Source organism: Geotrypetes seraphini, chromosome 2, assembly GCF_902459505.1.
Source record: "Geotrypetes seraphini chromosome 2, aGeoSer1.1, whole genome shotgun sequence".
NCBI lineage: Eukaryota > Metazoa > Chordata > Amphibia > Gymnophiona > Dermophiidae > Geotrypetes > Geotrypetes seraphini.
This window is the reverse complement of record NC_047085.1, coordinates 41,549,007-41,562,863: the sequence shown is the minus strand read 5'-3', so window position 1 is coordinate 41,562,863 and position 13,857 is coordinate 41,549,007. Positions and strand designations below refer to the sequence as shown.

General features: G+C 44.8%; 1 protein-coding gene across 2 annotated transcripts in view; it reads left to right on the top strand.

Moving 5' to 3' along the window:
- FER1L6 (fer-1 like family member 6) overlaps positions 1-13,857 on the top strand; it is a 402,024-nt gene that overhangs the window by 180,495 nt on the left and 207,672 nt on the right. For both annotated transcript variants that reach the window (XM_033934878.1, XM_033934877.1), the window contains exon 19: positions 12,545-12,728. In XM_033934878.1, the coding sequence (XP_033790769.1) occupies positions 12,545-12,728 (184 nt within the window). The remainder of the gene's footprint in view (positions 1-12,544; positions 12,729-13,857) is intronic.

Sequence of the window (13,857 nt, the reverse complement as noted above, 5' to 3'; positions counted from 1 at the left end):
AAAGGTAACAAGTTAGGATAACTACTACATATAAAAATAAAATTACTTGCCATTAGTTTTTAAAGAATGATCTTGTCTGGGCAGTTTTATCCTTATGCACAAAGACATTCATAACATTGACAGACTCTTGCGTACGCAATGTACATGTCATCTATTCTAGTGTTATACTTATGAAGAGAAATTTTTAAATTAAAGTAAAATTGGACTCTCTCATGGCACACCCAGAATCTTTTCAGGGCACACCACTGTGTCTTGGCACACAGTTCGAGAGATACTGTTCTAGAGGGTATGTAATGTTTCAATGCCTGCTTTAAATATCACTGTGTTACCCCATAGATCGCTTGGTGAACAACCATCAAAATTTTTGTAATCAATTCTATATTGAATTGGCAACCAGTGTAGACTTTTCAATACGCCATTATATGTTCATTCCTTTCATTCATGCCACCCTCGTAATCATTCTCGCTGCTGAATTTTGCACAACTTGGGGTGCCCTGGTTTTATTTTTCACAATACCTAACAATAAGGAGTTGCAAAAATCATTTATCTGGCCTCCACGAAGAAAACAATCAGGAGACTGAAACTGATCCAGAACACCGCCGTTCGCCTTATATTTGGCTTAAACAAATGGGAACACATCACCCCTTTTTACCACAAACTACATTGGCTACCCCTTGAATCTAGAATCCTATTCAAGTTCGCTTGCTTCTGCTACAAAACTGTTTTTGGTCTATCTCCGAGCTACCTCACCCCACATTTCAACCTGAACTGCAACAAAAAGAACTCCCGCAGAATCAATCTTTTCGCCTTCCCCTCCCCAAAACTATGTCACCTCAAAAGGTTCTTCGACAAAACCTTCGCCTTCCAGGCAGCCAAACAGAACCCTTGGCTAGCCCAAATTCTGCTCAAGGCCCACACCTACCTGGATTTCCGAAAAATACTCAAAACTCATTTATTCCACGCACAAAATCCCTAATCCCCTCTCTTCCACTTCTCTCACCCCTCCCTCAAATGACCCAATTCTCCCGTACCCCCCCTTTTTTGATCTCTCCCATCTCACTAACTCCAATGACCTGTACAATCCCCCCCTCTCATGCTCACCTTCATCACCTCATTGCTTGTAATTATGATCAATTGTAAATTCTTGTTAAATTTTGTTTATCTGTTGTGAAAATTCCCCTCCTCATGCTCACCTCAATATCTACACTACTTGTAAATCTAGTTTATTGTAATTTCTTATTAAACTTTGTTTAGTTGATGTGAACCACCTAGAACTCCCTGGGTATGGCGGTATACAAGAATAAAGTTGTTATTATTATTATTATTATTAAAGAGTAAAGTTTCAAGTTTCAAGTTTATTACATTTTTTGTTATGTACATAATATCAAAAGCTTCAAAGCGTATAACATTTTAAAAATGGGGGTAGAACAAAACTCTTTAATATAATTACAATCAAATTCTATCCATTCTAATACATAACTGGTACGGAAGGTGAAAGGGATGAACTACAATCTTTAAAGAGAGAGAGAAAACATTTAGTGGGGAACACATTTGGTAGGTAACACAAAAAGGAGAAGAAAAAAGAAAGGAAAGAAGAAAAGAAAAAAAAAAAGAAGAGAAAAGATGAATCTATAATCAATACAGAAATCTAATTTAGATCTAAGAAGTTTGGTGATTTGAGAAATTGTGTTGTCTATTTTTCAAAAGCGTCCTTGAACAAAAAACTTTTTAAGGAACGCTTGAAATTTTTAAAAGAAGATTCATTACAAATATAAATTGGTAAATTGTTCCAAAGCTGGGGTGCTATAACTGAGAAAATGGTAGATCTTCTGGTTCCTATTATCTTTAATGAAGAAATAGTCAATAGCTGTTGTTGTGTTGATCTCAATGCCCTGGATGGAGAATACGGTGTTAAGAAACGATGTAGAAAAGTAGGAGCATGAGTTTGTTGAATTTTAAAAGTTAACAGTAAAATTTTAAAGGTTATTCTATGTGTGATTGGTAACCAATGAGCTGCTTGTAGAAGTAGTGTAACGTGATCGTATGACAGCAGATAAAGACCTGAACGGTTCATCCAATCTGCCCAGTAGTCACCAATGGTGAAACATGCCTACAAAGCTTATAGCAAATTTGAAAGAGTGACAGAGTAAGTTAGTGGCATAGCAAGGTGTAGGGATGGACCACCCAGGGCCTCTCCTCTTCCTCCCCCCAGCGATGGGATGGGATGAATCTCTGAGGGCATCCCTCATCACTATCTCTTCAAATCTTCACTGGCAGTAAGAAGGCTGTCCTACACATTGCTCATACCAGCCTCGTCCCTTTCTCTGGCATCACTTCCTGTTCGCAGGGTCAGGAAGTGACAACAAAGGGATGCTCAGCTGGCATAAGCAGCGGGTATTCCAGTCTGCTTGCTGCTGGTGAAGATGTGAAGAGGTATGGAGGGTGGGGCACAATGATGTTGGGGCAGCAGGGAAGAGCAAAGGGGGGGGGGGGCGGGGGCACGGCAACATCAAGGTGGGGAGTGCATGGTGTGGGAGATGCTGGGCGCCTCCGCCCCGGCACCAACTTCCCTCTCTACACCAACAACAGAGTTACCAGGAAGTATAAGGCAAGAGACTTGACAAGCATTTTGACTGGACAACTTATTCCAGGGGATAATTCTTAATAAGCTGGAGGTTTAGGATTCAGTAGGGTGATTCTGTAACAAAAATGAGTTGAATGTTCAATGAGTAAAACTAGAATGCCTGAACTACATTACGTAGTTCGCATGTACGAGACTAAGACCATATTTACCACAGGAAAAGTACAGTCTCATAGACTGAAGCTAAGAGTGTTGATACAGGGTGGCTGAGGATTTCAGAAACCGACTTGGTCATAAGTAAATGAAGCTCAAATAAAGCCCTTTTTGGGGGAAAGACGCAGCTAAAAAAATAGATGCAGCATCATTTATTGAACCCTTGAGAAAGCCTATATAGAAGGCGAAATGGGGCCCATCGGGCTTTGGATTATCTGCATCTATTTAAGATGAGTTATTTTGTTTCTTTGCTGGGTGGATAATGATTTCTATAGAACATAAGAAGAAGGACCACCTGTTGGAAGCATTTTAAAGAAAGAAATAATAAAAGAATTAATTTATCATCATAGAAGGAGGGGGAGGTTTCAAGGATCATTGACTGAAACTTGGAACTTGTAAGTCTTGGCCTTGAGCTTCGTATGGTCCTAGTCTCGTACATGCGAACTACATACTATAGTTCAGCCATTCTAGCTTTACCCATTGAATATTCTTTTTTTTAATCTTTATTGATTTTCAAACTTTGACAGTGCAATACAATTAATTGAACATAAAACACTGCATAAAACACACTATTAATTACACAAGTAATACATAAAACAATCATTTTCTCCCACCCTCCTCCAAATTATTAATACAATAAAACATATTATATGATTACAATATTATAATTAAGTAATTCAACTCATTTTTGTTACAGAATTGTCCTTCTGGATCCTAGACCTCCAGCTTGTTAGGAATTATCCCATTTAGTGTGATACCATATTCATTCAGCCATGTTAACATAAATGCAGTTTAATGTGCAATGTATTTACTGCAGACCCTTGGCCCGATATTCAGCATTTTTCTAACCACCACTAGTGTTATGCCTGGAAATTCAGAACCGGGCCATGTCTGGGATTCGGCATTGAATTTTCACATTTGAGGAGCCAGCTAAATCAAGTTTATTTATTTAGATTTACTATTCCACATATCAGATCAGCCTCATAAGCGGCATATCTGGGTATAGGGAAAAAAGAATATGAGAGGGTAAACATCGACACGATTGTGTGGTAAGGAAGGTAGTACTCCAAAATATAATAGGATAGTAGGGGGGGTGTTAGTACATAAGAGTAATCCTAGGGTTACTAGACGTCTGGAAACGTCCTCAAAAGGCACTTTGTCCGGGTTTTGAAAAGCCTCCTGCCCAACCAAAGCAGGCAGCAGGGGGCGGAGCTAGGGTGGGCCTGGGACAATGGGTGGGCCTGGGGGTGGGTCTAGGGTGTCCAGATTTTACAATCGTAAAATCTGGTAACCCTATACAATCTAGTCTTCAGTGCTTAGCTTTAGGAATGCAGAAAAAGGTATTATCAGAGGAGCAGGTTTAAGGTAACCTGAAACTGGGAGAATAATTGGCTATGAGGACTGACTTTTATTTGGTCCTATTTCTGGCCCGTTAAAGCGCTGAATGTCGGCACTTAACTGGCCAAGTGCTGACTCTGTCCCCAGAATACCTCCAACATAGCCAGTTATGTCATAGGCGCTAACCAGACAATTTCAGCAGCGCTAACCAGTTACATGCCATTGATAATCCAATCTAATCTGGAATGTCTGAGTCGCACTGCCCAAACAGATTCAAGGAGACTTACAATGTGAAATTATGGGTATACAACTTGGTACATTGCAAACAAAACAGGAGAAAATGCAGTTCTATAGAGAGGTAGGAATTGTTCAGTTTTTGAGTAGTGCAGAGGTAGTTTATAGACTTGAGCTGGTAGTTTGCGTAACATAGGTACCGATGAGATAGGAGGTACCGAGTTGGGTCCAAGAGTTAATTGTCAGTGGAGTATATGCTGTCGAAGAGGTAGGTCTTTAGTTTCTTATGACTTGTGAGGTAGTTTTGTTCAGATCCAATGGTAGCTGGGAGACTGTTCCATGCTTTTACTCCAATATATATGAATGTAGTGCTAAATATGCATTTGTACTTGGAGGTTTTTTGTCGAGGAGAGGTTCAGCTAGAGGTTGTTGAGATTTCTGGGCAAAGAGGACCATGCTGAGGAGAATAAGTGAATAAGTGGTGCGGCTGAGCTTCCATTGAGTATGTGGAACATTATGCAGGAAATTTAGAAATTTATTCGGGCTAGGATGGGTACCCAGTGTAGCTGTTTGCAGTAGGTAGAAATTGAATCGTATTTTTTTCAGCTTAAAAATGACTCTCATTGCTGTGTTTTGTATGAGCTGCAGTTTGCGGGCTAGGGTGGTGTTGACACCCACGTAGATGGACTTGCAGTAGTCCAGTTGTGATAGAATTAGCATCTACACAAGTGGTGCGAAGTGGCGTTGGTGGAAGTATAGTAACATAGAAACATAGAGTATGACGGCAGAAAAGGGCCGTCAGCCCAACAAGTCTGCCCACTCAAAGAACCCTCCCTCTAAAAGAACCCTCCCCCTAAGCATTTCCCCGGAGCGAACCCACATGTTTATCCCATCGTCCCTTGAAGTCGAGCACGTTACTGGCCTCAATTACCTAACGTGGAAGGCCATTCCAGTGGTCAACCACCCTTTCGGTGAAGAAGTATTTCCTGATGTCACCATGAAGTCTCCCACCCTTGAGTTTGAGCGGATGCCCTTTTGTTGCCGTACAACCCGTAAGGAAAAATATATCTTCTTCCACCTCATTACGGCCTGTAAGATATTTGAATGTCTCTATCATGTGTCCCCTCTCTCTGCGTTCTTCGAGAGAATATAACTGCAGCCTGCTTAGATGTTCTTCATATGGGAGATCCTTGAGTCCTGAGACCATCCTAGTAGCCATTCGCTGAATCGATTCCATTCTCTTCACATCCTTTTGACCATGTAACATGTAACATGGCAGATAAACACCCGAATGGTCCATCCAGTCTGCTCTATAAATTAATAATTTAATTTAAATGGTCCTTTTTATTAGATATTTTTGGGCCAGAAACCCAGGGTTCTGCCCAGTAGTGTGCTTAGGTTCCATCTATTGGAGTCTCCGTCAAGGCTCACTCCAGCCCATCTTAACTATCCCAGCAATTGAAGCCCTCCCCAGCCCGTCCTCAACTGAATGGTCATATACGGGACACAGACCAAGAAAGCCTTCCCAGTACTGGCCTTAGTTCCTTCAATACCGTATTTTCACGTAGATAACGCGCACCCGTGTAAAACGTGCACACGGGTATAGCGCGCGGGAAACACAAATTTATGTAAAGAAATTTTTATATACCGCGCACACCCGTATACCGCGCATGCTGCCCGACTCTCCTTTCGCCCGCCCTGACTCTCCTCTCCCCCTTGAAGTCCTGTCCCCACCCTGAAAGCGTGATGCCCCCCCGACATACGATTCACCCCCCCTGACGTCCGATTCACCCCCCCACAGGACCGCTCGCACCCCCACCCCGAAGGACCGCTCACACGCACCCGCACCCCCACCCCGAAGGACCGCTCGCACACACTCCCACCCGCACCCCCACCCTGAAGGACTGCTTGCACCTCCACAGCCTCCCGACCCCCCCCATCATGTAGAAGCTCCTACCGGTGTCCTACTGCTTCCTCTAGGCGGTCCCGACTCCCCGACACGTTCGGGCCAAGAGGGAGCTCAAGCCCTCTTGCCCCCCCGACTCCCTGACATGATCGGGGCAAAAGGGAGCCCAAGCCCTCTTGCCCCGCCGACTCCCCAACTCCCCGACAATATCAGGCCAGGAGGGAGCCCAAGTCCTCCTGGCCCTGGCGACCCCCCCCACTAGTTGTTTGGGCCAGGAGGGAGCCCAAGTCCTCCTAGCCCTGGCGACCCCCCCCCCACTAGTTGTTCGGGCCAGGAGGGAGCCCAAACCCTCCTGGCCACGGCGACCCCCTACCCCCACCCCGCACTACATTACGGGCAGGAGGGATCCCAGGCCCTCCTGCCCTCAAAGCAAACCCCCCTCCCCCCAACGACCGCCCCCCAAGAACCTCCGACTGCCCCCCCAGCCGACCCGTGACCCCCCTGGCCTACCCCCACGACACCCCCACCCCCCTTCCCCATACCTTTGTGTAGTTGGACGGACAGACGGGAGCCAAACCCGCCTGTCCGGCAGGCAGCCAACGACGGAATGAGGCCGGATTGGCCCATCCGTCACAAAGCTCCGCCTACTGGTGGGGCCTAAGGCGCCTGGGCCAATCAGAATAGGCCCGGGAGCCTTAGGTCCCTCCTGGGGGCGGGGCCTTGGGCACATGGTCGGGTTTGGCCCATGTGCCTCAGGCCCTGCCCCATGTGGGACCTAAGGCTCCCGTGCCTATTCTGATTGCCCAGGCGCCTTAGGCCCCACCAGTAGGCGGAGCTTTGGGACGGATGGGCCAATCCGGCCTCATTCTGTCGCTGGCTGCCTGCCGGACAGTCGAGTTTGACTCCCGTCTGTCCGGCCAACTACACAAAGGTACGGGGAAGGGGGGTGGGGGTGTCGTGGGGGTCGGCCAGGGGGGTCGCGGGTCGGCTGGGGGGGCAGTCTGAGGTTCTTGGGGGGGAACGGTCGTTGGGGGGAGGGGGGTTTGCGTCGAGGGCAGGAGGGCCTGGGATCCCTCCTGCCCGTAATGTAGTGCGGGGTGGGGGTAGGGGGTCGCCGTGGCCGGGAGGGTTTGGGCTCCCTCCTGGCCCGAACAACTAGCGGGGGGAGGGGTTTGCCAGGGCCAGGAGGACTTGGGCTCCCTCCTGGCCCGATATTGTCGGGGAGTTGGGGAGTCGGCGGGGCAAGAGGGCTTGGGCTCCCTTTTGCCTCGATTGTGTCGGGGAATTGAGGGGGCAAGAGGGCTTGAGCTCCCTCTTGCCCCGATCGTGTCGGGTGTCGGGACCGCCAAGAGGAAGCAGCAGGACACCGGTAGGAGCTTCTAAATGATGGGGGGGGGGGGTTGGGAGGCTGTGGGGGTGCGAGCGGTCCTTCAGGGTGGGGGTGCGGGTGAGGGTGCGTGCGAGCGGTCCTTCGGGGTGGGGGTGCGAGCGGTCCTGCGGGGGGATGAATCAGACGTCGGGAGGGTGAACTATGTAAAAAAAATGTTGTAAAACGCGCTCACGCGTATACCGCGCAAGGTTATGCACGGTTTGTAAAAACACGTATAACGCGCGCGTTATATGCGTGGAAATATGGTATATACCTATTTTCTGATTAGAGATCCACTGTGTTCATCCCATGCTTCTTTGAACTCTGTTACCGTATGATCTGATAGTCTCAGTTAGCCCTAAAGAGGTGATTTAACCAACTACAAATCATTTCTGGCCGATTAAATCGCTTTGAATATCAATCACTCGTTCTTTACTGTTGGACATATACACTAAGTGGGCCTTTTTATTAAGGCGAGCTAACCAATTTAGGGTGTACTAACCGATTTAGCACATGCTAATTGATTTAGCGCACACTGAAGATTAGCGCGTGCCCATAGAATATAATGGATATAATCGTTATCGTGTGCTAAATTGGTTAGCGCGCCTTAGTAAAAGGACCCCCCTAAATAACGTATATTAACCCGTTAAAGCTAACATGGGTCTTTGAATATGCCCTTGGTTTGTTTTCTCCTTGATATCAGATAATTAATATGTTCTTTATTTTCAGAGTTTTCTATTGCTAGTATTTTACCTTCTTATTCTGCTGTCTTTGATCATTAACTGGACATAAGCCATTTATCTTTAGGTGAAAAAGGTTTCATGTTGTATTGCAGATTAGTCTCTCTCTCTCATTATTTCTGGTGGAATTCTTTCATTGTTCATGCCTGCGGTGAAAATAACTTACGATCAGTTTTTCATTAGGTCTTATTTGCTATCATATAAAACCCTGAAGAGCTATCATTTATTTTCTCTTTACTGGATCTATTCTGAATTCTCATATAGGGAGTTTTTCTTCTCATTACCTCATTGCCTGATCTCATTTTTATTGGACTACTCCTATTAATCAATTTGTTTTCATTGTCCGTAGCCACTTTTTTTTTTTTTTTTTTTAGTGTACAGTTTACAATCAATTTTATTTTATGTTCAAAACAGTTTTATTATGAACATGAGAAAAAACAAAAGCAAGAAACAGAACAAGAACAAGGAATCAACATCCAGCAATACACAAGTTTCAGAAACAATACAAAGAGCTAATCCAATCACTCACCACCCCTCCCAACCCTCCCCCCCCAAAAAAAAAAAGACTATCCCTCCGGGGTAACCCAAATCAATTTTATTTTATGTTCAAAACAGTTTTATTATGAACATGAGAAAAAACAAAAGCAAGAAACAGAACAAGAACAAGGAATCAACATCCAGCAATACACAAGTTTCAGAAACAATACAAAGAGCTAATCCAATCACCCACCACCCCTCCCAACCCTCCCCTCCCAAAAAAAAAGACTATCCCTCCGGGGTCCCCCAAATCAATTTTATTTTATGTTCAAAACAGTTTTATTATGAACATGAGAAAAAACAAAAGCAAGAAACAGAACAAGAATAAGGAATCAACATCCAGCAATACACAAGTTTCATAAACAATACAAAGAGCTAATCCAATCACCCACCACCCCTCCCAACCCTCACCCCCCCAAAAAAAAAGACTATCCCTCCGGGGTCCCCCAAATCAATTTTATTTTATGTTCAAAACAGTTTTATTATGAACATGAGAAAAAACAAAAGCAAGAAACAGAACAAGAACAAGGAATCAACATCCAGCAATACACAAGTTTCAGAAACAATACAAAGAGCTAATCCAATCACTCACCACCCCTCCCAACCCTCCCCCCCCAAAAAAAAAAAAGACTATCCCTCCGGGGTCCCCCAAATCAATTTTATTTTATGTTCAAAACAGTTTTATTATGAACATGAGAAAAAACAAAAGCAAGAAACAGAACAAGAACAAGGAATCAACATCTAGCAATACACAAGTTTCAGAAACAATACAAAGAGCTAATCCAATCACCCACCACCCCTCCCAACCCTCCCCCCCCAAAAAAAAAAGACTATCCCTCCGGGGTCCCCCAAATCAATTTTATTTTATGTTCAAAACAGTTTTATTATGAACATGAGAAAAAACAAAAGCAAGAAACAGAACAAGAACAAGGAATCAACATCCAGCAATACACAAGTTTCAGAAACAATACAAAGAGCTAATCCAATAACCCACCACCCCTCCCAACCCCCCCCCCCCAAAAAAAAAAAAGACTATCCCTCCGGGGTCCCCCAAATCAATTTTATTTTAATTTATTTAGTATCTGCACTATATCATGTTCATTTCCTTTTCATTTGTAAATCATTTCTTTCATGGGGTTTATTTTTGTGTGTTATCTCTCTCGTATCACATTCAGTTATGTCAGACTAAGAGGCCCTTTTACTGAGCTGCGTTAAGCAACTGGCACAAGATATATACTGCACAGGCTCCTGCTCTCAAAAGTCAGCTGTCACTGAATTTCCTCACAGTCCACCTCTATACTGGCCACTTAGTGCCACTGAATATTATCACAGCCCACCCCAGCACTAGCCAGTGTTGTCCAGAGGTGAAGCTTGGGTGGACCTAGGAGTTATCCAGTTAGCAGCAATATTCAATCCACTAACTTGATAATTATCAGGATAAAGTTAACTATCCTGAGAGTGGTCTGAATATTGCCACTGTCCCAACAGCTTCTGTATCAGGGGTGTCAAAATCTGGCCCGTGGGCCAAATCTGGCCCTCGGTGTAATAATATTTGGCTTGCAACACCATAATGTATACTTAAGCTGGCCTGCCTGTAGACATTTTTTTTTTTGACTCAATCGGCTCCCGGTAGACTTTTTTTTACCCAATCGGCTCACGTACGTCATCACGTTTTACAAGCACCGCATCAGCACCACGGGCTGTAGGCTCACACGCAGGATGCATTACGCCTTTTGTCCTTTTAGCGGATGGTGGGGTAGCTGGTGAGGGTGAGGGTGGCTGCTCTCCAGATCTCCTCCAGGGTCTTGCCCAGGTGCAGGAACAGGGACCTCGGCTAGACCTCCGGGGGAGGGAAGGGAAACAGTAGAGGCGGACAGAGATGGAAGATGGATGGTTAGCACGGAGAAAGAAGGAAACGAGAAACGGGCAGGAGACCCTGGCAAGTAAGTTATCAGAAGACAACCAGAGCCTGGGACCAACATGATTTGAATAATGACCAGACAACAAAAGGTAGAAAAAATAATTTTATTTTCTGTTTTGTGATTACAATATGCCAGATTTGAAATGTGTATCCTGCCAGAGCTGGTGTTAGACCGCAAACATGAGCTAGGATATCACAGAGAGAGGAAAAGTCTTTTTTGTTTGTTTTGTTTACATCATAGAACCAGCGTGGGGTTGGAGAGGTTGGAACCCTATACTTCTACTAAAACTAAGGGCTCTTTTACTAAGCTACGCTAGCGGTTTTAGCGCGAGCTACACTGCCGCGCACACTACAAGCTAATGCCTCCATAGAGCTGGCGTTAGTATTTTCCGTGTAGCGCGGGGGTTAGCATGCACTAATCTTCAGCGCACATTAAAAACGAGTAAAAGGAGCCCTAATGGGTCCTTTTATTAAGGTGCGCAATTAGTGTGTGATAATCTTTAGCGTGCGCTAAATCAGTTAGCGTAACTTAATAAAAGGACCCCTAAGTATTTTAATAAAAAATTTGGCCTGCCACTTATGTTTTAGATTTCGTCCCCTTATGTGATTGAGTTTGACACCCCTGTTCTATATGAAACCCCAATAATTATGTCACCAGTCTACATAAATTAATGAAATAATAATTGATATGAAAAAAAACCAACACTTCTTCTTTGCTCAGAGATTCATGAATTGAGACCGTTGTGTCCCAACAGCAACATTGGTCACTGCTGAATCTGTATGTTCATCATCAATCTCTGTCTGGATAGCAATGAATATCCAAATTTAAATCATCCACTGTAACTGAGTGACGGGACAGAAGCGTGCGAGACTTCAGCGCGCTGACATTGCAGTGCCGACATGTCAGCGCAAGATTCCAGCGCGCCGCCGAAAAAGCTATTTTTAAAGAGCTCCAACGGGGTGTGTGTGGGGGGAACCCCCACTTTACTTCATACTCTTCGTGTTGCCGTAGGGGGGGTGGGGGGGTGCAACTCCCCACATTATAGAGAAAACTTAACTTTTTCCTAAAAAATTGGGAAAAAGTTAAGTTTACTCTATAATGGAGGGTTCCAAACCCCCAACCCCCCCCCCAAGGCAGCGTGAGGAGTATGAAGTAAACTGGGGGGTTCCCCCTTCACACCCCACATTGGAGCTCTTTAAAAGTAACTTTTTAGGTGGCGCGCTCGGGTCTTGCGCCGAATTGTCTGCGCTGCAATGTCGGCACGCTGAAGTCTCGCGTGCGAATGACTATGAACCCTGTAATTGGCATTTTTTAAAAAAATACACCGATCATCCCAGCTGGATATTGACTTGAGATATCCACAACCAATAGGGTTCATAGTCATTCACGCGAGAGACTTCAGCGTGTCTTGCGCCGAATTGTCTGGGCTGCAATGCCGGTGCGCTGAAGCCTCGCATGCTTTTGTCCCATCACCACTAGTAGAGCATGGGTGCAGAAACTTATCCTAAAACTTGCCCTTTAAATATGCCATTCTGGATGTGATGTGCCCAATTGCTTTTCATCTGAAACCTGGCCATGCAGAACATGACCTACCGTAATTAAGAACATCCATCCAGGTTCTTTCCTCTCAGATTAGTTTGAAACTTTGCTCTGAGTGCCGCCACGATCCTACACTTCTTGTCTCCATGGTTTGTGCTCCTACAGCTGCCCGGAAAGCGCCAAGCAGGTTGGAACGTACAAGCAAAAGTGGACACGTATCTGTGGCTCGGCTCAACCAAGCACACCCACACTATGTTGGACAACTTGCCCACAGGCTACGAAGCTGAAATGGCCACAGCTGGTGGACAGCATCATGAGCCTGCTCCCCCAGGAAACCTGCTCTATAATAGTAAGTTCCTGATTCTGCAACCATGTTGAACTGGTGAAGATGGTAGCATTTATATCATTTAAAAGTTATTTTTAACCGTTACTAGCCAGAAGGATTACAGGTCTTCCAATGTATATATAATAAAAATACAGTAATGAATTGGCATTTAATGGGACTGAAAGATGGTGGAGGTTGTATTAGAAACCTTGTATGCCAATTTTGCATCTAAATAGTGGCAATTACTCTTGTAGGTGGCATACACATGTAAATTCTGCCGCTATTTACTTGTAAATTAGAATTTCTGTGGGATGCACAGAATTGAAAGGTCCAAAAATTAGATATGTATTCCCAATCTTGTATGTATATTTTGAAAAAAATATATCCAATCAGTTTTTGTTTCAACTCCAAGGTATGCATGAGTTTCAGGGTTTGAAGAGAATGACTGAGAGAGCAATTATAGCAATTTGGTAATGTATATACGAGGGGCCACTGAAAAATTCTCAGCCCAACCAAGAAGAGAATGACGTGGAGCCTTGAAACCTACAAGTTATATTCCACACTTTCCTTGACACTTTTTGTTTCAATGATATGAAACCAAAATGAAAAGTGTCAAGAAAAGTGTGGAATAACTTGTAAGTTTCATGGCTCCATATCATTCTCTTCTTGGTTGGGCTGAGAACTTTTCAGTGTCCCCTTGTAACCTTTAAAAATAGCCTTTAGGGCATTGACTTGTCACAGGTGCATTCACTCTGAAGCCCCCCAATATCTCTCCTCACTAATCTCCCCCTATTCTCCCCCCCCCCCGTGAGCTCCGTTCATCAGACAAGCCCCTCTTATCTGCACCCTTCTCTTCCACTGCCAACTCCAGACTCCGTCCCTTCTTTCTTGCGGCACCGTATGCCTGGAACAGACTGCCTGAATCAATACGTCGTGTTCCATCCCTAGCAGTACAGTGTTCCCTCGGTCATTCGCGGTTCGCGATCCTGGTCATTCATGGTATTCTCCGACCGGGACTTCCTGTGCTAAAGTCAGGCTTCACCAATCAGGAGCTGCGTGTCAAAGTAGCTCCTGATTGGTGAAGTCTGTCTTTAGTGCAGGAAGAGGCGGTCGGAGCATACCGCGAGTGATTTCCTTCACTCGCCAACGCTCC